Below are 20,557 nucleotides of genomic sequence, written 5' to 3'. Positions count from 1 at the left end.
AAGCAACCACACCATCCAGTGCGTGGACTCCTCTGCAGAGATGGCCCCATGCCGCTGCAGGAAGCCAGCGCATCCCCCTGTGGGGGAGCTGTGTGTGAAAATGCAAACCATTTTCAGCCCCAGTGCTGGGAGCCTCATGCTCCTGTCTTGCAAATAAATCTGTCATTGGCCTCTATCTGGTAACTGTTTCTGCTGCTCACTGGCAGGCTCTGGCCCCAGCCCGTGCACTAAAGGCTTCTGCTGCTTCTGTGCACAGAGACTGGGGTGGGTGTCTGGCAGAGACTGCCTGCCCCTCTCCTTGGGGCTGTAGGAAACTGGCAGGTGATTCCCCAGCAGGCACCACAGGCCAGACAGTAATCAGATGCATTTTCTCCATCACATGCACGCAGAATGAGAGTGGAAGTCTGGTGTGGCCGTGCTCAGCTGATGCTGGAGTTCCTGAGGGGAAGTGGGAAAGGAAAGGAGGATTTTCCTGTAGGCAAAAATCAAAAGCAGGGTAGTGAACACCACTCTGCCAGGAGAATGCAGTTGCACCATGCCAGAATGGGTAAAAGCAGAGGGAAGGGAAGCCTATAAATAGCCTCAAAATGTGGTGGAGTGAGTGCTTGAGACTGCTTCTCTCTTTGCTTACCTCTTTTACCTTGCACTTTCCTTTGGTCCTGGCCCACCTGCAGGCAGTTTGGATTTAGTCCAGTGCTCTCTACCCATGTTGATGCTTTATTCTCCCTAAGATTACATAAAACCAATTCCTGTGGAAGGAGTTTTCTTAATGAGGGCAGGTCATGAAGGGCTGTATCAACCTGATTCTTCACAATAACAAAGTTATTGCCTACCTGTAGGGAGATTTGCAACTCTTTTCTGCTAGAGACACTACATGCATGAGTGGGAAGTGAAGTCCTGCAAAGTTAATGCTTTCTGCAATTATTTCAAATAAAAAAAAAAAATGCAGTTGGGAGCCACTGTTCATTTTGATTTAGCTACAGAATATTTTTACTAAAAAGCCCTTCTCCTAAATCTTGAGTCTTTTTTCTATCATTTGCCACAGCATGCCTGATGCTACCAGCAGAAGAGCTGAAAGAGGTCATTTGTAGCAGCTGAGGGCCTTGAAGTAAACCTTTTGGAAAAAAACTCTTAAAACTCTAAAACTCCTCAGACCTTCTGTTAGAACATGGCCTGTAGGAACTCATTAACTGACACTGCATTGTAGCTGACACAGGGCTTTGCATTTAACCCCACTAAACCTTGCTGGAAGGATTCTTACCAGTTGACTTGCAGCCTGCAGGCAGGGTGTTGTACATGAACAGTCTCACTTGGCCTAACACCAACATCTTTTCAGAGCTTAGCAAAGCTGTGTTTGAACATGAGGGAATGCACTAGTGAAACAGGCCAAGAAACACACACAAAAAAAGGAAAAAAAAAAGAAGTGTGATTAAACTCTAATTAGAAATGTTACTTGCAACCGCTGGCACTTGAGCTGGTTAATGTAAAGCCAGTGGAGAAACGCCAAGCAATCCACCTTTGCATGCCTGGTTGCAAAGTTACGTGCCCACTTTGTTGTATTTGCAAGTGTGAAAAGTGAAATGCGTTTTTATTAGCTGGATGGTGTTTTCTTTTTGCTTCAGTTCCCTGGACTCTCTGAAAGGAAAGCATCGGGCTGCTTGCGTCAGACAAGCTGCCAGAGGTTGGCTGAAATGTTTGCACCAAGAGTGCATCTTTATACATCCACCATCCTGCTGAGCTCATGCCCTATGCAGGATAGCACAATGATCTCCAGGCTGAAACCGAGGAGCGGTCAGACAAAAAAATACACAAATTAACACTGAACCTTTACTTTGGTTCAGTATGTACAGGATTTGGGGATTCTAGCCTGTGCTTATCACTTAATCAAGCACTAGTCACGTAATTATGTTCACCACTCCCCTTCAGCACCTACAGATACGCGGCAAAGGCAACTGTGGTTCAGAGCAGGAATCTGAGCACAGCAACTAGCACATCCTTCATCACTGAGCCAGGCAAGTGGAGCTGGCAGCTGGAGAACAGGAAGGGTGCTTTCCCCTGCAGCAACCTCTGCTGTAAACAGCTCTCCCATGAGAGAGCTGGCTGTTTTTTTTTTTTTTTTTTCTCCCCTGTGGGAGTACAGCAAAACATAGTTAGAGCTTAGACAACATCTAAGTACAGAATGGACATCGGCAATTTATACCTTTGCTGTTAGTCCCAGTTGTCTTAGTAGGAAACAATTAGGCACATTGCTACTTATAACACAAACAGCCCAGAATAGGCTTAGGAAATAGAGCTGGCCAAAGCAGAAACACTTCTAAAATCTCCCATGAGAAATACTCTAGATTTTTTTTTTTTTTTTCTAAACACCTAGGGGAGATGGGTGAAAGAGAAGAATTCCACAGGAAAAAGCCCAAATTGGTATAGCTTAGAAAAATTCACACTTTAATTTTTTAATTTGCATAAATTCTTGTTTGAAAAAATAAAAATAAAATCCACGGTAGTATTCCTAGGAAGCTGAAGTTCTTGGCCCTTCAGTCAGCCCTTGTCCCTAAGTCCTTCAATCCTCTGGACAAGAAACATTTTTCCAAAAAAAGCCTAAGCCATGGCTGTTGGTGTAATATGAGAACAACTGGGCAGCAGGCTTTCCACCCACCCTTTCCCCTAGCAGTGGTTTATCTGTGCAGCCTCACATGCTCCTACGCAGGACTGCTGTTCTCCACTCACAACCTGTGTCTTCACTTAACAGCACCTTAAAAGGGCCTGGTTTGCCCATTTCCCTCTCAGCATCTCAGCACCACCAGCACATACAACTCATCTGGCTCTGAGCATGAGTGTTAATAGTCAAACCTGAGGTGCAAACAAGGTACAGCATTTAGCTGGGGAAGGTTTAAGATTCTAGCTATGCTTCCAGGCTGATGTCCCAAGGCACACAGCCTGGATGCCAAATATGCGCTGTGCTTTGCCAGTTTGTTTCCACTATCGCTTTTCTTACTGTTGAACACTATCCTGAGTCTGACAGTGACTCACATCAGCTTAATCTTAGCTCTGAAGAGGTAAGAATAATTTCATACCCATCTGGAGCAACAACACAGCTCCACAATCCAAACGTTCTAAGGCATGAAGCACAAAGCATCATATTCATGGGAAACCACCTAGAAGGTCAGCTAAGGACTGCATTCCTCAAAGCAGCCCGAATTCTGCTTTGACACAAGAGCGAGAAAACCCTGCTCCCTTGGAAGACACGTCAGAAATCTGTACGCGATGGAAAGAAACAAGATCTGACAACACATCATTAAAAATCGACTTACAAGGGAAGGTTTTGCTTTGTTTCTTTTTTTATTATTATTGTTTTTAAATCTCTTTTTTTTCTTTCTTTCCAGAAGTCATTATGTCCGACTCCATTAACATTCAGGTAAACAAGTGAAAGAACAACAGATGGGGATGATCTCGTAGCACAGGCACAGCCGCCAGGAGCAGGGAGCAGGGCTTGCCTTCCTTCATGGCAGCTGAACATCGCTCTCCCTCCCTCTCTGCACAGGCAATGGCCAGGGGCCATCGGGGACAGCCATGCTTCAAACGCAGCGAGAAGTCCAAGACACAGCAAGAAGGAAAGGCGGGTGTGGGATCACAGCACTCGGCCTACTCCCTCACTCTCAGCAGGGCTCTCCCCTGATGGTGCAGAGGGGCAGGCGGCAGCAGCAGCGGTGGCCTTACCAGACCAGCCACAAAAACAGCCCAGCCCCTGGCTGGATGGCAGTTGAGGGCATTTTGGGCTATTTTCGGTCACTTTAAAAGCCCCATGGGCATGCCCAATACTGCCACCACAGCCCCTCCCCTGAATTTCAACACAGTCACCCCATTTTGCAATACGCATTAGCTCCCCCACAGCTGTGCCCCGTTCCATTGAGGGGGGCACAATTGCAGCAGCCACCGCTGCTGGCAAGCGACCTCTCTGCTGTCCCTCAGCACCATTCTGGATGCGTCCCCAGCCTGCCACCCCCCTCGCCGAGGCTGGAAAAACCCATGCTGCTGAAGCCTGGTTCACAAAGCATCCTGGTGTCAAGGTTAACTGGTTGTAAAATTGCAGCGGTTCATCACACTATGCACACGATGAGAAATGTTTATTAAATCGATTTTTGTTTTGTTTCTTAAAAAAAAAAAAAAAAGGCAGAAACAAGTTCAACACACTGCTTTGTGGCATGCTCCACAGTATGAAAAAATCCCAAGCATTCAGTTAAGCTGTCAGTGGCTCTGTTTGACCTTTCCATGTGGTCTTTGAACTTAGACCTGGATAGCGCACTCTGCTTCTCCCCACCTACCTCTCTCCTCCCTGCTCAGGCTTGCAGCCATTTTTCTCAGCTGCCACTTGCTCCAGAAATATGCTTCCTCAGAGAGGGAAGGTTTGTATTTACAGCCCTCAATTTCATCTATCATCTGTTTGGGATTGACTATGCAGTCAAACATGGGGACCCTCAGCTGAATTCCACAGCAAGCATTACTGTCCCTGCAGAACTCCTTCAGATCTCCCCAGGACATTCCCAGCCCTGGTCACTTCCCTCCTGTCCAGCTCCAGTTCCTGCATCCACATAGACAGGAGGTGGCACAGGGCGCTCTCCTCTGAAAGGAGCCAAAGAGCAAATGGCAGCCAGCGTGGCACATGGTCTGAGCAAACACCCTGTTCTTCCTCCCACAGCCCTGGCTCCCTCTTCAAGCGCCACTTTTCTCCCAGTTGATCCTGCACAGGACAACGCAGACCCCCAAAGCTACAACATCCAAGGACGTGCCCAACCTGCACTGAGTTCTCTGCAGGGAGGACCCAGTCCGTCTTCAAACAGAGCTTCAGCTACTTACGCAGCATCAACTGAATACTGAACAATATCAAAAATATGGTATAAGGAAAGAAAACAGAATTGAAATGCTTAATGGCATATTTATACACATTTATCAACAGTCAACAAAAAAGGCGGCAAGTTACACATCCATTCTGTATGCTAACAATTCTGATGCACATATATGTAAACACACATGCTTGGTTGATGCATATACATATAGCCACGTAACAGAGTAGATGACCTGAAGGAGCTACGCTGGGGAGCAGGGGAAGGGATTACCTATTGCAAAACCAAGTCTCATTCTCCATGTGCACAAAGTGGACATTCAGGGCAGTGTTGCTTTTAAGGCTGTTTCTAAGGCTGATTTTTTTCTCCAACCCACTCAAACCAAAGATCTGTTGAAGCAGTTCCTCCTCTTACCTAGCACAATTTCATATATATACCCCTATATAGACTTTTCAGAAGGCCCTATATACTAAAAGGTAGGGACAGGAAAGGGGTGAGTGGAAGGGGAGAAAAGCCTCTGCACAGATCATCTCGCCTCAGTGCAGGAATCTCCTGTCCCCGTTTGGCAGGGGCCATGGCACCCACATGCCATGGACAAGGTGCTAGTTCATAATAGTCCCGGGTCTTTCTCCCCGTCTGATTTGGAGCTCTTAATTGCAACTTGAAGGTGAGGGGGAAAGTGAAATGCTTTAAGAAACGGAAATATTCCTGAAGTGAGGAAGGTGATCGTGGGTTTTTAACTCCTCTTCTCCCCTGCTTCAACGTGGCAAAGAGCTGAGAGATGCTAGCATTTCCAGCTCAAATGCCTCTACAGCTAAGGAAAAGGCTTTGCTTAAAAATATATATCTATAGAACTATACACATAGATCATCTTTTTAGAGACACTCTGATTTTTATTACACAGATCCTGGGTCACTCTTCCCCTCTATGTACACAGTAACAGAGTGGCATACAACAGAGGCCACGCACGCATAATTGGCAATCAAAGCTTACCAGGGCACAAAAAAGTGTTTTAACTGGTGCAATCTTAAATCCTGAATTCCCTTGCTTTGATAAGCTCATCTCCTGCTGTTATTGTAACTGGAAATGGAAAGTCTTAAGAAATAAGTAATTATTTTGTTTTCAAAATCAAGTTACAAAATTTTCCCAGCAATATTACAGTGTGTGACGATATGCTATAAGCAAGGAAAATTTCACTGAATAGGAGAGTGATGTAAAGATGAAATTTAAATATGTACGTATACAGCTGGAAATCCCCCCAAAGTCATCCTGCAATATGTAAATGTAGGACTGTTAAGGTTAAGGACTTTTCTTCATCTTTTTTCTTTTTTTTTTTTTCTTTCCCTAATATCACTTGTATCTAGGCATCAGCTTAACATTGGGAGCTTTGTACAACACTAGTCTCTCCCAAAATATTATGCCTATAAAGAAACATTTAACAAAGTTAAAAAAAAAAAAAAAAAAAAAGTGACTTAGCTTTCAGGTGATTGTGTTTGAAAAATTGTGACTAAAATTCACACCCCCAGCAACTGACCCTTAATGTTATGAATATTTGGAAATGAGCCAATTTATAAAGTTATAACCCCCAGGGGGAAAAAAAAAAAAAAAAAAAAAAAAAAGCGCAAAACATCCGCACTCTTCAGAGAATGCAAAAAATTGTGACTTCTGTTACGAGTTTATCTAGTGTTGCAAACAGGTCCGATAGGAGCAATCCACCTCTATCTCCCCTCGGAAACATCACACCAAGACGATTAGGGCTGCTTCCTCTCCTCTCTCCCAGGCTTGGAAAAGCCAGGGAATCAGGGTGATGGTGGGAAAAGAGATCTTGCTTCATCAAGAAATCCTGCTTCATCATCAAATTATATATATATATATATATAATAATATATATATGTATATTAAAAAAAAAACAAAAAAACAGTCCGTGCTGAAAAAGAGTAAAAACAAATGCAAAGATTTCTGAGAACAGGCTGCAGCCTTCCCCTCTGTACATCCTCCACCAACAATATTTCTGATTTTTTTGGGGTGGGGAAAGGGGAGGAAGGACTGGATCTCCTGCTACAGCAGCTTTCCCTATCACACAAAACTGATGTGTAACTAACTCAGCCACAAGGATATGGGAAAGTTTTATTTATAAAAAAAAAAAAAAAAAAAAAAAAAAAAAGTACTTCAAAAGAAAAATGATAAGTACTGTATGGTAATATTGGAAGTATTTATATACATAGGTTTCTTTGTCTTTTGTTGAAATGTCTCCTGGTCACTTGGTGGCACTTGGGGTCCCCTCCAGCGCCGTCCGCCCTGCTCCCCCCTTCCCCTCACCGGCTCTCACGTCTCAGTAGACGGAGCTGTTCCTTATGCCACAGCACAGCACCATGCTCAGGATCATTTCGAAGATCTGTCAGGAGACACAAGGCCACTGGTGAGGTGCTGACCTGTAAGACGTGGGAGCTCCCCCCCCTTCAAGCTAGGGATTAGGACAACCTCACAGCCTCTGGTCTTCCCCCAGCCTCCTCTCCACATAAACACTCTCATGCCAGAGATAAAAGCAGAGACGATACATAATTGCTGCTATTTTTTTTTTTCAGGGATCAGGCCATTTTGACCTAAGATCACCGATACCAGTAAGTCCTGGATAGCAAATTCCTTCCTGCTGCAATGCTTACCATGATCACGGCGACCACGATGGCTGCAATACCGATCAGGTACAGCTTCCCGGAGAAGAGCTCGTCAATCTTTTTGTGGCAGCTCGAGTTCTGAAGCAGAGAAACACTGTGGTCACAGACCTGCTTTCCTCCCACACCCCCTTGGGCATACAAAAAGGCAGGTCCAAGGTTCCTGCTTTCCCCCAGGTCCTACTCATGCTTCCAGGCTCGTGCCATGCCTTGGCTCTAGGAATTCCCACTGGACATCAGCCCTCTGTAAGCCCCTCAAGCAGGAACAGCAAGGGGAGCATCGACACAAACCTCTGACAGCCCTCTACCTTTATCCCCAGATAAATGAAATCTCTGCCTGGTATCCAAATCCTGAATAAATCCCCAAAGTTCCCTGGCAGCCAAGCTCCCTCACAGAAGATGTGCCAGGGGAAGAGCAGCCAAGCCTACCTGAACCAAGATTTTCTGGAAGCCCTTCGGGCAGAGGTCCTCTCTCCACAGCGCAGAGATTGCTCCTATTGCAGTATCAGGACCACAGCATTCCAGCTACAAAGAGGAAAAAAAAAACAACAACAACAAACCAACAGGTTAGCAGACAGCACATGCTCTCTTGCAATGCTCTCCCTGCCATTAAACACTTCCAAAAGCCACCTAAAACTAAAGAGGCACCTTGGATGGGGAAAAAGAAGGGGAGGAGGAAGAAACAATTTTCTAATTTCATTTTTTTTCTTTACATGCAATGCAGCTGCTTCCAGCACTGATCCCAGACACATCAGGCCTGGTATCCTGGAGGAGAACGAACACGACTCCCTCCAGAGATTTGCCTCCTGCTGAGCAGAGATCTCTAATTATTCCTCAGAGCAGCATTTGTCTTCCACTGAGTTTTACTTAATCTGGAGTGCTAAGGTGGATCGAAAACAACTTCATTAGAGCTCAGCCCAGACTTCCTAGCACAGTGCTAAGGACAAAATATTTAAGAGGGTGGAACTCTTTTACCTGACCCCTAAGAAGAGCTACCTCTAGCAGGCTAAGACCTAAATGAAGCATTATATGCTTTAGACCTTGATTTTCCTATTCATTTTCCTGACCCTGCTTCCTTCTCCTTCCTCCCACATTCTCATTTCCTCTGGCTGCACAAAATTCCTATGTCAAGGAGAATTTTGGCACAGTGCTCAGAAGACAAGCAACAAAAACTCAGCACTCATTTCACTCCTAAGCATTACGTATTCAGCACTGCTTTCACTTCCCACCCCAGGACAACTTAATTCCTCTTCCTCTCTGGTGAGGAGCATCTGAAACACAGTGGCAGCCGCTCCTCGCCGCTCACCCCATACAGAAGTTTACACCCTGACAAACCCCATGCAGAAGTTAACCACGTGCAATTCGAGGCACTGCAGACCCCATTCACCAGCTTGGGCTGAGCATGTGTGGCCCAACCTGAGCATGCAGCAAGACCTCTGACATCTCACCGTTTCGTGAAAGGTCTTCACTACGGCCTTCGCGTTGCTCGCGTCTGAATCTGCCATGAGCGCCTGCTGGAACGCTTGGTCGTAGAACTGCTTCACATCTTTGGCTATCTAGGAAAGACCGCAAAAAGTCTCTTTCAGCCAGGGGAGCATAAGGAAACCCATCCAGCGGATGTGCCTGAACAGGGACGGTTCCCTCAAATGGCACTTGCAGGTAAACAAGAAGTTTTAAACAGGTTCAGATGCTGCTAATTCACCCAGGTGAGTGGAGAAAGGCTTGTCTTTCACGGGGCTCAAGTCCCTCCAGCCACAGCATGTTACAAAAAGCAAACATTAAGAACCTCATTCACCAGCCAGCAGGTTCCACCCAAATTTGTTTCAGTACTCTGCGAGCTCTCTGTAGCATGCAAAGACAGCCAAGCCACAGAGGTTGAACCACAAGCTCTGAGATAGTCTTCAAGCTGTGTGGATTGTTAACACTGCCAGGAACTCAGAAACGGCTTGTTCTTAACTACCAAAGGCATGGAAACCAAACAAGCAAAGGGTGGATATCAGCAGATACGGGCACCTCAACCTGTCTGGCTAAGAGGGGACAGGAATAATCTGGGAGAGACTACACACTAAAGCCTAGTTATGTGGCTCATTTGCAGCTGGAGGTTTTGATGCTCTTGGATGGGTGGCAAAGTCCTGTTGGGTCTCTACATGGAGCAGGACACCTCCATCCTGTAAATGAGAAGTCACATCCGTACCCCAGCTCTGCCATCTGGCCTGGTAGACCACAGACACCCACAGGGAGTCGACGCTCCATGGTGAAAAAAAAACAAAAGCAACAACCAACCAAAAAAAAAAAACAAAACCAAAAACAAACAAAAAAAAAACCCTAATTTTCAGAGAAACTGACCCTGTGTCTTCTCCTCTAACACTTTCCAATAATTTCGGAGGGAGATGAAAGGAGGACATGTGAAAGAAGCAAAGGAAAAATATGAACAAGTATGAAATGGAAAGCGCTTTCCAGAACATCTGCTCTTGGCAGTGCACACTGGATTAGCACACGAAAAATGAGACTGCAGCAAAAAGGAGCATGATTTCAATCAATTATCCCAGCATTTCTCCATGCTCGAAAAAGTTTGCTTTGGAGGGCAATACCCTGTGAACAAACCATTTGATTCTGGTAAAGGGGAAAAAAAACACAAAAACAAAAACAAAAGTACTTCTCGCCTTTCACTCTGTATCTAAAGCAGCTCTGACAAGGCGGGATCACGGAAAGAGTGCCTGCAATTTTGTGAAACAAAATCCTTTGCCTGCTCCATTGGGAGATGACTGTCCCCCCAGACTATTGGCCAGGGCTGTAAACCCAAGGGGGCTTCCCACCTTATCCACTGGGTGTCCCCTGAGAGTGACACAGTGTGGCTGGGAGCACCCAGCACTTTGCTCCCAGCCCCTGGTGCTCATGAGATGCCCTCAACCATGCTGGGGGAGTAGCAAGCCGCTTGCCTTGCTAGCAGTGATGTACAAACAGCCCATTCATCACAGCTGAAAATGCAGACAGAGCCAACTGATTGCTACCATTCATTTTGAAGTGCAAAATTAATTTTAGGTGGCTGAGGTCATTCCTTTCACATTGGCAAATCCTACACTTCTCTGCTTTATGCTCTTTATACCTTTATCCAGGTGCCTTCTCCCTGGCACGGAGAGCAACAGCCACAGGCTCCCTCCTTACCCAGCCTTCGTTTTTCTGTCATTTCATTCGCACATCTTGGGCTCCTCAGGATTCACAAACTAACATCTGCAAAGGTTAATTAGCTCGCCAAAGTTGCTAGGGAACAGCACCCTGCTTGCATAGTAATACAGTTAGCCACGGAAGAGTTTATGCTGGTGAAGTCATGCTCTCCTGTGAATCACTACAAGGGTGTTTCCATTCACAGCCGAGCTGGTCATCTGTGTCCTAAATGCAAGTGAAAGCTGAGCTGGCCACCACCTACTTCCACAGCTGCCTTACATTTCATTGTAAACACATTTGCTGCTTCACCACCAAGCCTAACATAGCTGTGAGCAAAAGTAAATCCCCTTCTCTCCCCAAACTTGCACTGACCAAGTGGTGGACACCCAGCCCTCTGCTTGCCGCAGGATGGCCCTGGTTCCCACACACAGACAGCTTGGTGGTTTTTGGACCAAACCTTGCAAATGTGAGAGCGAACGTAGGGAAGGCAACGGGAAGAGAGGTGCAAAGCTGCCGGTTTCAGCCCGTGTACTCAGTGACACCTCCTTCCCACACGGCCAGGTCTGTGCTTTGCTCCTTGGCACCTCAGGCGTGCAGGTGGCTTTTCCTCCTCGACTTCACACATAAATCCACTCCTGCTGCGGCTGGCAGCAAGGAGGAGACCTGAGCCAGATGGGGTTATTTTTATCCCAGACATCGCACCACATACCGCATGGGGCAGCCATTCCCATCAAGTGCTCACATTTAAAGGTTAGCAGCCGAGCCAAGAGTAGTTAAGTGACCTGCCCAGGTCACGTAGCAAACCCCAGCTCCTGGGACTCAGTCTGGGACTGTAAGAGCAGAAGGATCCCACTGTGCTCCCACCCCAGCCTCCCAGCCCCACACCACAAGTTTTAGGGTCGCCTTACTTGGTCTTTGTTGACAAATCCCCAAATTCCAGCCGCAACTTCACACGCAAACAGGATCACCAGGCAAGTGAAGAACTGTGGAGACAAATTGTGAGAGGGATGCTTAGTACACTTGGCTACAGGAAAAAGAAGTGATAAGGTAGGTAGGGGTGTGGAGCAGCACTTCTGATGGGGGAGATAAGAGCAAGGTCTCTCACACACACACGTTGCTCAAGCACATTTTCCTACAACTCATCAGATGCCACCCTGTGCCCAAACTTCCTACTGGTACAGCCAAGAAGGGACAATCAGAGCCCTCTTCCACACAGGGACCTGCAGGCATGAGGATGCCTTGCACACCACCAGACAAATTGCCCCTTCTGATATGGCTGCAGGAATATCCAGCCTAGCTTCCTGCTCTGCCACAGATGCTCCCAGGACAAGGAGTTGCCAGCACAGGGTTAAAAGCACATTTTGGCTGCTGAGGAGCTGCAGGGTATGATTTATGGCCAGTTCTCTTGGCATTCTCCGCCCTGCAAGGCTACTGCAGTTTTTTGCATAAATACTAGCAGTGATGTTTTCCCACAGCCTCACCCTGTTAGCACAACCCCAACACTCCTCCTTCTCCCTGCCACCACTCCAAGCCTTCCTCCATTCTTCTGTTCATATCCCAGTAACGTGATGGGAGGTCCAATAGACTGGACATGGGATGCTGTAGAGACCATACATCATAGCCAAGTAGAAAGACACAGGCAGGTACATTCCACACAGCCCACATTACCTCTGCAACCACATCACACTCAGTGGCTTCTTCCTAAGAAAAGCTCCATGGAAATAAGTAAAAGAGGTGAAAGTAGCCAGGAGATGGCATAAAATCACAGTATGAGGTGGGAAACACAGCCCCACATTCTGGGTAGTGCCTTTTTCAGACACATTCAGGACCTTTTCTTCCACAACTGGGCAAACAGGAGTTTCCAGAACGATGCTATAAGCCAGCCTTACTCTCAAGAAAAGCAAAGGGATATCCGCACAACAGGAACAGGACCTCTGACCTACCTGCAGGAAAGGACTTCAAACATCTTTGCCCTAGAACAACCAACTCCTATTTAAACACTTATCTGTCACTGGTTTCCCAGGAACTCCCATGGTAGACTGGGACCCACATCACCCTAAACCACAAGCACAAGGCCACTGTAATTCTCTGGTTAAGCACTAGGGCTCACTCTTGCAGTGGTTACCCTCTAGTGAGGGTTGGCTTGTTCACCTCAGATTTGGAGATCCAGCTTTCTGCAGGTAAGTGCAGGTAAGCTTCTGCAAGCTAGCTGTAAAACGCTGAAGATGCAGCTTTACACCATGGAAACACGGAGCTGTTCTTGGGCAGGTGCGTGGAGGTGTTCCTGGTCACTCCTGGGGAGCACCCTAAGGATGCTGCCTAGAAATGTCCTTGGAGCCCGGAGGGAGCCTTAGCCAGCAGAAAGCATCATCAGGAGGCACCTCCAGCCTCCCCTTGGCAAGCCAAGGTGTGAGCAAAGACGGGCAGCACGCAGCAGCTAGAGCTGCTAACTGCAGCCGAAGCAGCCGGTTCCCCTGCCGAGCTGCAGGTACCTTGTACCATCACCATCTGCCCTCTTAATCCTCTTTCCAACTTCAAGAGGGAACGAGGGGTAATTCAGGGTCTGTAATAGCTCATGCCAACAAAAAGAAAAACAACAATCCAAAGCTGTCAGACCTTGCTACAACTACCACTGTCAGATTTGCACACAGACTCCTTTTATTCCCGGCAGCAATGGTAATGCCTGCAAACTCTTGCCACAGCTCTCACCCAACGATGTTCCAAAGTGCTTTACTAAAGCTGATGAGAGCCCCCCTCCTTCTTGCCAATGTAGAAAAAGAAGGAACCAGAGGTGAGGCAATCTGCAGAGCAAGAAGCTTCAGTTCCCTCCGTCCCAATTGAGTCCACACCCACAGGTCACCGGATCACAGTCTTCCAGCTCAATGAAGCCAAGTGCTGGAAAGTCCCTCCAAATTTTATGTATTTTTTTTAATCCCTTCAATTTATTATTTTTTTTTTGGTGCAATTTCTTGCCTTCTCAAGCACAATGTGCCAAAAGCTCTGACATGCCTCAATAACAGCCCAAGAGCCTGTATGTACGTGCCAGCACTCTCTTCTTCTGCATACAATTCTGCTATGGGAGGGAGGAGAGGAAAAATCAAAATAAATTAAAAAAAAATAAAATATCACAGATATCACAGAAAGCCCTGAAACAGGGTTATCCCAAGGGCTGCAGAATGAGGACACACACGTGGTGGCTCATGAACGGGGCCACTTCCAGCCAGCTTCTCCCTGAGGCTGGCAGAGCCTGGTGATGGTTATGGAGCCTGGCATCTGGTTTAAACCCGAACCACGTGCAAGAACTTGCTACAAATAACTGGGTCTCCCTCACCCCCAAGGCCAAGGCTTTTGGTGTGCCTGCAGCTTGTGCAATTAAGCTCATCCCACGCCAGGAATCCCAAGCTGCTGCCTGCCATCAAGGATGCCTGTAGTGCTTCAGTAATGGTTTTCCCAAGATTTACCTCGACACCCTCACTAAGATATTGTGGGAAATCTTTGCTGTTTCCTAGCCCTAACAGGTAAAAATATTAGATGACTTCATACAAACGTTGAACTCCCCACAGGTGGCCCCAAACCCAAGAACAAAAGGGGAAGCTGTAGGGGATGTTAGGTAAGAAAAAGGTGGTTCAGTGGCCGCATGCCCTCATGGTGCTGAGCCCCTTACCGTTCCCAGAAGGCACTGAGACTCCTGGATAGCGCCGTAGCATCCCAGGAAGCCCACGAACATCATGACAGCACCGACTGCAATCAGGATGTAGATTCCTGCAAGGAAGAGTGAGAGGCAAAGACGTTACTGCAGAGCCTCCTGAAGACGCATCCCACCACTGGACCAGGCATGCTGGCTCCATAGCTAATTACAGGTGTGCATAATTAAGTCCTGAGAGCAACAGAGGTGGCTGACGTGGCAGCAGCAGAAAAAGCCACCGTGTCTCACCCTGCTTTCTGCTCTGCTACTCTTCTGCTGACAATGGGGTCCTCAGGTGTGAACCAAGATGGGCTGGTGGAAGTGGTCCACAGCTACCCGAGTTCAGACACTATTTCAGGCCACTGTTATTGTTCCTCCCATTAAAATAAACATTATCAGCATCAGTAAGCTCATTTGGGGTGAATTTGCCCACAGGAGTTCCCTCTGTGCTAGCCAAGACTTCATGGCTGGTCCAGCACCAATGCAAATCACACAACTTAGACCAGTTGGGCCTCAAAGCGCTTGAAGGTAGTAATACTGAAACTTGAAAAAGCAGCCACCCCCAAAATCACAGGAAACACACAGAGCGCGATCAATGATAGGAAGAGGGTGTAGCAAGGAAGACAAAGGCATTACAGTGTCCTGAAAGCTGCATTATTGGAGATCCCATGACACCCTATTTTAAATATTTAAGCAGAGGAGATAAAAAATGATTAGTTAACATATCTTTTTAAACAAACAATAAGGCATATGGCTTGTTTAGATTAAACATCAGACAAATATTTATCCTGCTAATGTTTCAGAGACAGACAAGCCACATAACTAAGGGAAAAGTGCTGCTTAAGCATCCCAGTTAATATAATCTAGCCTTTGTTTGTCAAAGGTTCTTCCACAGAGATTTTTTTTTATTTCAACTTATTAAATTTGCACAGTCAAGTTGCTTCCCAACTAGCTCAAGGCTTGGAAACCAGGCAGGGAGAGTGAGAAAACGGAGGAACTAAAGTCCATTTTCACTCAGGAACCAAGCACTTAGCTGAGGTACACAGCCACGCTTTCCTTCCCCAGCCACGCAATGCTACCAGCTCGGTAACACTGTCTCTTTTTCCAAAAAACACAGCTTTCTCCTCATGTATCTTGTACATTTTGGGTATTTTTAGTTAACTAACATTCTCAAGTATTGTGGGTCTACTATTTTGTAAGTGAATTCCACTTTCTGTAACAAAGTGGCTTGACGTGTGCAAAAAATAATCAAAGAAATACTTCAACATCAGGCAAGATCTCAGTCATTTTTAATCCAAAGTGAGAAAAAAAAACAATCTGAATAAGAAGGTATTTTATATTTATGCTTATGAATGTATAAGCATCTCAAAGCTAACAGCAATATAGCAAATCTTCCCAGTGCTTGAGAGAGACATCCCTTCAATGAAGTGTTTTATTTTGCTAGGAGTCTAAACATGTTTATAGTTATTAATCAGCCAGTCAGCTCTTAGGATCAGAACTAAAGTACAAACAAGATCAAAACTGCTTTTTATGTGCCCATGGTGCCCAAGGTTTTTCTTATCTTTGTAGCTTTTAAGCAATCATCTGATAATTTATGTGTAAAGTTTAAAGGGCACGCATGACACAACCAACTTCTGTGAGAGCAGAGCTAAACCTTCCTCTAAAAACCCGATACACGATAATAACCCCGACATGTTTAACTCTCCTTAATGGATATTGCAAGCTCAGGAAAGGTCAACTTCATCTCCCAAGCCTTCCCTTTTTAAAACAAAAGCCACCCCACTTGGCAAGGGAAGCACCACCAGCACAACTTGACTGCCAGGACCCTTCTGTCCCAGGCGAGGGGACAGAGCGGGACAGAGCCCAGCGCTTGCACAATGCCCCTGGCTATATTTAGTGGGAGGCAGGAGGGAGGAAGCCAGATGCAAGGGAAGCACAGCACAATGGGGTGAGCTGACCCAGCAGGATGTCCCTCTTCACAAAACCTGACGGCGCTCACTGCCGGTGACACTGACATCCTCACAGCGAGCTGCTGCTTACTGCAAGCAAAAGGGGAAAAAGGCATGAGTGGCACCTCCTGATGCTTATCAAGGGGTCTTTGGTGGCATCTGGCATCAACAAAACCCAGCCAACAGGCGGGGGGCCTTGCCTGAAGCTGACCAAGCAGGGATGGGACAACAGCTCCTTGCTTGAAGGCATGAGGAGAGGGAAAAATGAGCAAGACAAACCCCCAGGGAGAGTTTTTTGGAAAGGCCAGGCCAGCAGCTAAAGCTGTGGGGTTCCACCTGCCTGAGGTGGAACAAAGCAGTTTTCTCCCAAGTGGGCAGCAGGCTAGGGTGCACATGGGACAAGTGTGCCCCGCAGGGGCTGGGGGTGATGGGAAGGCATTAATGCATCCTGGGAAGTGAAGGCCGGCTGCTGGACACCTGCCAAGCACGAGAGTGCCTGATGGAGGTTTTCAGAAGCAACGAAAGTGCTGTTTCGAGAAGAACAATGTGTGATCAGTGGTCTCTCAGAAATAAAGAAAAAAAAAAAAAGCTGGCTTACTATCACTGCAATATGCTACTGCCTTCACCCCTTCAACTTGTGCAAGCGATGTTGAGGCTTTAGGTTTCCAACCCAAACGGCATCAACCTTTTCCATCTTACAGCCCTGGGTGGCTCCATGGAAGAGTCTTCATCACAAGTCTCTGGCAAAATCAATTTTGCTCATTCCTGAGTGCAGCGGCTTCTGAATTCTCCTCCCATGAGGTCAGCACAGAGCAGACAAAGCTGGGCCGTGGGCAAGGGGACACGTCACCTCAGCCACCACTGGTGCTGCCCACCCTGGCTTCAGACAGATGCAGCACAGCTGGAGCCTGAGATGCTGCAGGGAACCCAACGGCCAGTGCACACCCATGGGCATACGAGACACCAGCTCCTTCCAGTGCTTCATTTAAAGGTCATGATGGACAACTACCGGACCACCAGCCCCATGTCCCACACACTGCTTCCTGACCAGCACCCAGAGGATGTGTCTGGTTTCTGGGATGAAGGCCAGTTTCAGTGTGGGGCACAAATAAATGGCCCTTATGGCGCCCCCTTTTCTCACTGACAAACAGATGCTATGAGGAGGCAATGCAGTGGGACTCTGCTCTGGGGCTTATTCAAAACCAAGCACAAAATACACAAATAACAGTGTTGTACAATGAACATTTTCATGCTGCATGGGAAAAAACAACAACAACAACAAATGCAACCAAAACACCCAAACACATGCTTCGGGCCACGAGTGTTTTCCCACACCCATCCCTCCCCTTGAAGGACAAGGGCCGGTGCCCCGTCTCTCCCTCCAGCCTGGATGGAGGGAGTCACCAGGCAGTGGGACCACTCTCTGACAGAAAGCCCGGTACAACCAGGCCCTTTCCCAGAAAGCAACCTGACACGTCCTTGCTTTCATTCCTGGCAGCCCGTGGTGATGATGGACAGCGCGGTTTGGGTGTCTGTGAGCAAGACACTTGTCATGCCCACCCTGAATGGGGCGTTGTCCTCTGTAATGCCAGGCCAGGCTTTCCCAGCCTGAGCCTCCTCGCTGCTGTGGTGTCAGAGACAGAATTAACTCCTGCGAGCCTGTCCTGGATGGAAACGTTTAACGCCTCGGCCAGAAGCAACACCCGAGCCTCTGCTGGCACAACTGTGACTGAGCAAAGCTCCATCTGCCTTTCACATCTTGCTTGTGCATTTGTATGGCAGCTTCCACAGGGTTTTTAAAACAAGAAAGGCTGTTTATCATAAACAAAGGATAAAAGCAGAGAGGTATAAAATACAAAACGCCTGCAACAATCCTGTCCCCTCTGAGTGAAGCACGATAGACCCTGGGAACTCCAGAGAACCACTTGGAGGTGTTCATGGTCCCACAGTCCTGAGCATTCCTACAGCATCACTTGAACCCCAAGGCACCACTATCAGCAGGAAGCTGCCACACACAAACCAGGGCCTCGAGTCCCCCGTTATCTCCCTGTGAGAGGGAAACTGGAAAGCTTCAGGAAACGGGGCCACCCAGACTCAGTTTCACCTCGGCACCAGCAAGAGATTTAGGGTCCCATCTTAATTCAAAGCAGCAGCACCACAACCACGATATGACCTCTTCACTCCAGAGCATCAGAACATAAAACACCAAAAAAGCTGCAGCAGCAGAGTAAAACTCATCCAGCACATGCTGCTTTGGGTGGTGGGGACTCCTCAAGCTTTAGCACCTGAACCTCAGACACAGGGGACTGAGCCACCGAGCACTTTTCTCTGGATGGCGCTGGGTGGAGAAAAAAGCAATTAAGAGGCCAGCTTAGGTCCTATCTTGTGGAGATGATGCCTCCAGGCCAGGTAGAAAGCAGCATGCTTGGTGCTCGGAGCAGGGATGGGAGAGAAAAAGGCAGCGTTAAACGTCGCTGCTTGCCCCAGCATTAAAGCCACATTGCTGGTGCCCACAGGGTTGTAAAACTCATGTCCTGTCCCTGCTGGGAAGTTAAAAAAAAAATGAATAGAAAAAACAGAGAAGAAATAATAATAAAAACAAATAAAAGGAGGAAGAAGCACAGCAAAATTACTCTGAATCGAGGAGGGTCAGCACAAGCCAGCTCTCCCCTTGCGCAAGAAGCTGTGTGGCTCCAGGCAGGGGCATTCCCAAACAACATCCTCTCTCCCACCTACCCCCCCCCCATTTCCCTCCTCTCTCTTGCCAGCTTTAACTCATTAAGCTAATGGAAGCCAGTCTCTTCCCCCACAGGTCACCATGGCAATGTTTCCAAAAGAAAAACAAACAAAAAAGAAAAATCCCCAGCATCACACCACTCTTCCTGGGAAACCCTCATGGTCCCCCAAGCCTTGCAAGCCCCCTCCGGGGATGCACTTTGAGAAGGGGGCAAGAGAGCAGAGGCACTCCTCCTGCATAGAGCTGCAGGGCCAGGGCTCCAAAAGCCTTAGTGGGGAGGGAAAAAGAGATTTTTGTCTTCAGACTCCAACAGATCGGCTTCTGGGAGGGGACTCCGTGAACGCAAGGGCTTTGCGAACCTTCCAGGGAGAAAGGGAGTGCTGCAGTGGGGCCTGGTCGGGACATTCTGAATGTGGCACCGTCATTTGGAGGTGGGAAGGAGACTCCTTCCTACCCTGCAGCACCAATCCTGGAAGAACACCATCTCCAGAGCCAAAAAATCCTGGCTGTAGCCTGCTTCCTTTCAGCCTGAGGGCAGGGAGTGGGAAGTCCCTCCACAACCTGGTGGAAAAGGGATGGCTGCACAGGGCAGCCCATGAGGGTGGGTCTCCTGCACATTTTTGTCTGACTGCCCATGGAATTGGCCCAGCAGATCCTCCCAGCCCTGGAGGCTCACCCCTATCTCGTGGTGCCAGCAGGACCAACAGCGCTTTCCTGAAAACAGGGCGAAAGAAGGGAAAAGCAAAGGGTTTGATGGTGACAACTGGGAAGCTCTTTCCTTCCCCTCTGCTCCCTCTCCTAAGAAAAACGCTGCTGCTCCATGGCTGCTAATGCCTTCCAGATGGAGCACCACTGTTGCAAAGCATGGAAAGCTCTCCGGGGGCTGCGTGGCGCGCATGCGGAGACAAAAGGACATACATGCTGCCCTTGTGGGGAAGAGCAATGCGGGACGGAAGCAAAGGTCATGCCTTCGTTGTAAAAACAGAGGGAAAGAGCGGAGAAAACCCAAACCAACACCCACATGTGTGCACACCCATACCCTAAGTGATCCCACAGAGGCAGAAGTGCCACAGTCAGATTTCTTCTGCTCTGCCTACATGGGAAATGTTGGATGGAGATTTCAGTTTCCAAACACTGGCACACGTGAGAACTGGCAGGAGGCTTTTGGCACTGCTATGGCCCATGGTAACAGCACCGAAGGCCCAGAGCTATCCTATGCTGCCCCAAACTAGACCACCTCTGGACATCTGCTGGAGGATGTCCTGTGGACATCGTATGCCTAAACATGTGGCAGCTTTTCACAGGAAAACTCATTTAAGCAGCTCTGGAAAGCAAGACAGTATGGCTGACACAGGTCCCCATGGCACAGCCAATGGAAGGGAACAAGGGAGGGGGATCACTACTTGTGGATCTGAAGGACTGAGGGGTTTCTGAGCTTCACCTGTCTTTGGTGCACCCCAGTGATATAACAGGGATCCCTTCTGAGCAGGAACCAAAGCTCTTTCCTTTAC

At 47.7% G+C, this 20,557-nt stretch overlaps 1 protein-coding gene across 1 annotated transcript in view; it reads right to left on the bottom strand.

Moving 5' to 3' along the window:
* Positions 1–3,317: 3,317 nt before the first annotated feature.
* CD81 (CD81 molecule) overlaps positions 3,318–20,557 on the bottom strand; it is a 31,944-nt gene continuing 14,704 nt past the window's right edge. The window contains exons 3-8 of the mRNA XM_084521546.1: positions 14,340–14,437; positions 11,584–11,658; positions 8,959–9,066; positions 7,940–8,035; positions 7,502–7,591; positions 3,318–7,233 (exon numbers count right to left, since the gene is read on the bottom strand). Of these exons, the coding sequence (XP_084377672.1) occupies positions 7,171–7,233; positions 7,502–7,591; positions 7,940–8,035; positions 8,959–9,066; positions 11,584–11,658; positions 14,340–14,437 (530 nt within the window). The 3' untranslated portion in view covers positions 3,318–7,170. The remainder of the gene's footprint in view (positions 7,234–7,501; positions 7,592–7,939; positions 8,036–8,958; positions 9,067–11,583; positions 11,659–14,339; positions 14,438–20,557) is intronic.

The sequence above is a fragment of the Aythya ferina genome (genome assembly GCF_964211825.1).
Source record: "Aythya ferina genome assembly, chromosome: 5".
Lineage (NCBI taxonomy): Eukaryota > Metazoa > Chordata > Aves > Anseriformes > Anatidae > Aythya > Aythya ferina.
This window is presented reverse-complemented; position numbering and strand designations above follow the sequence as displayed.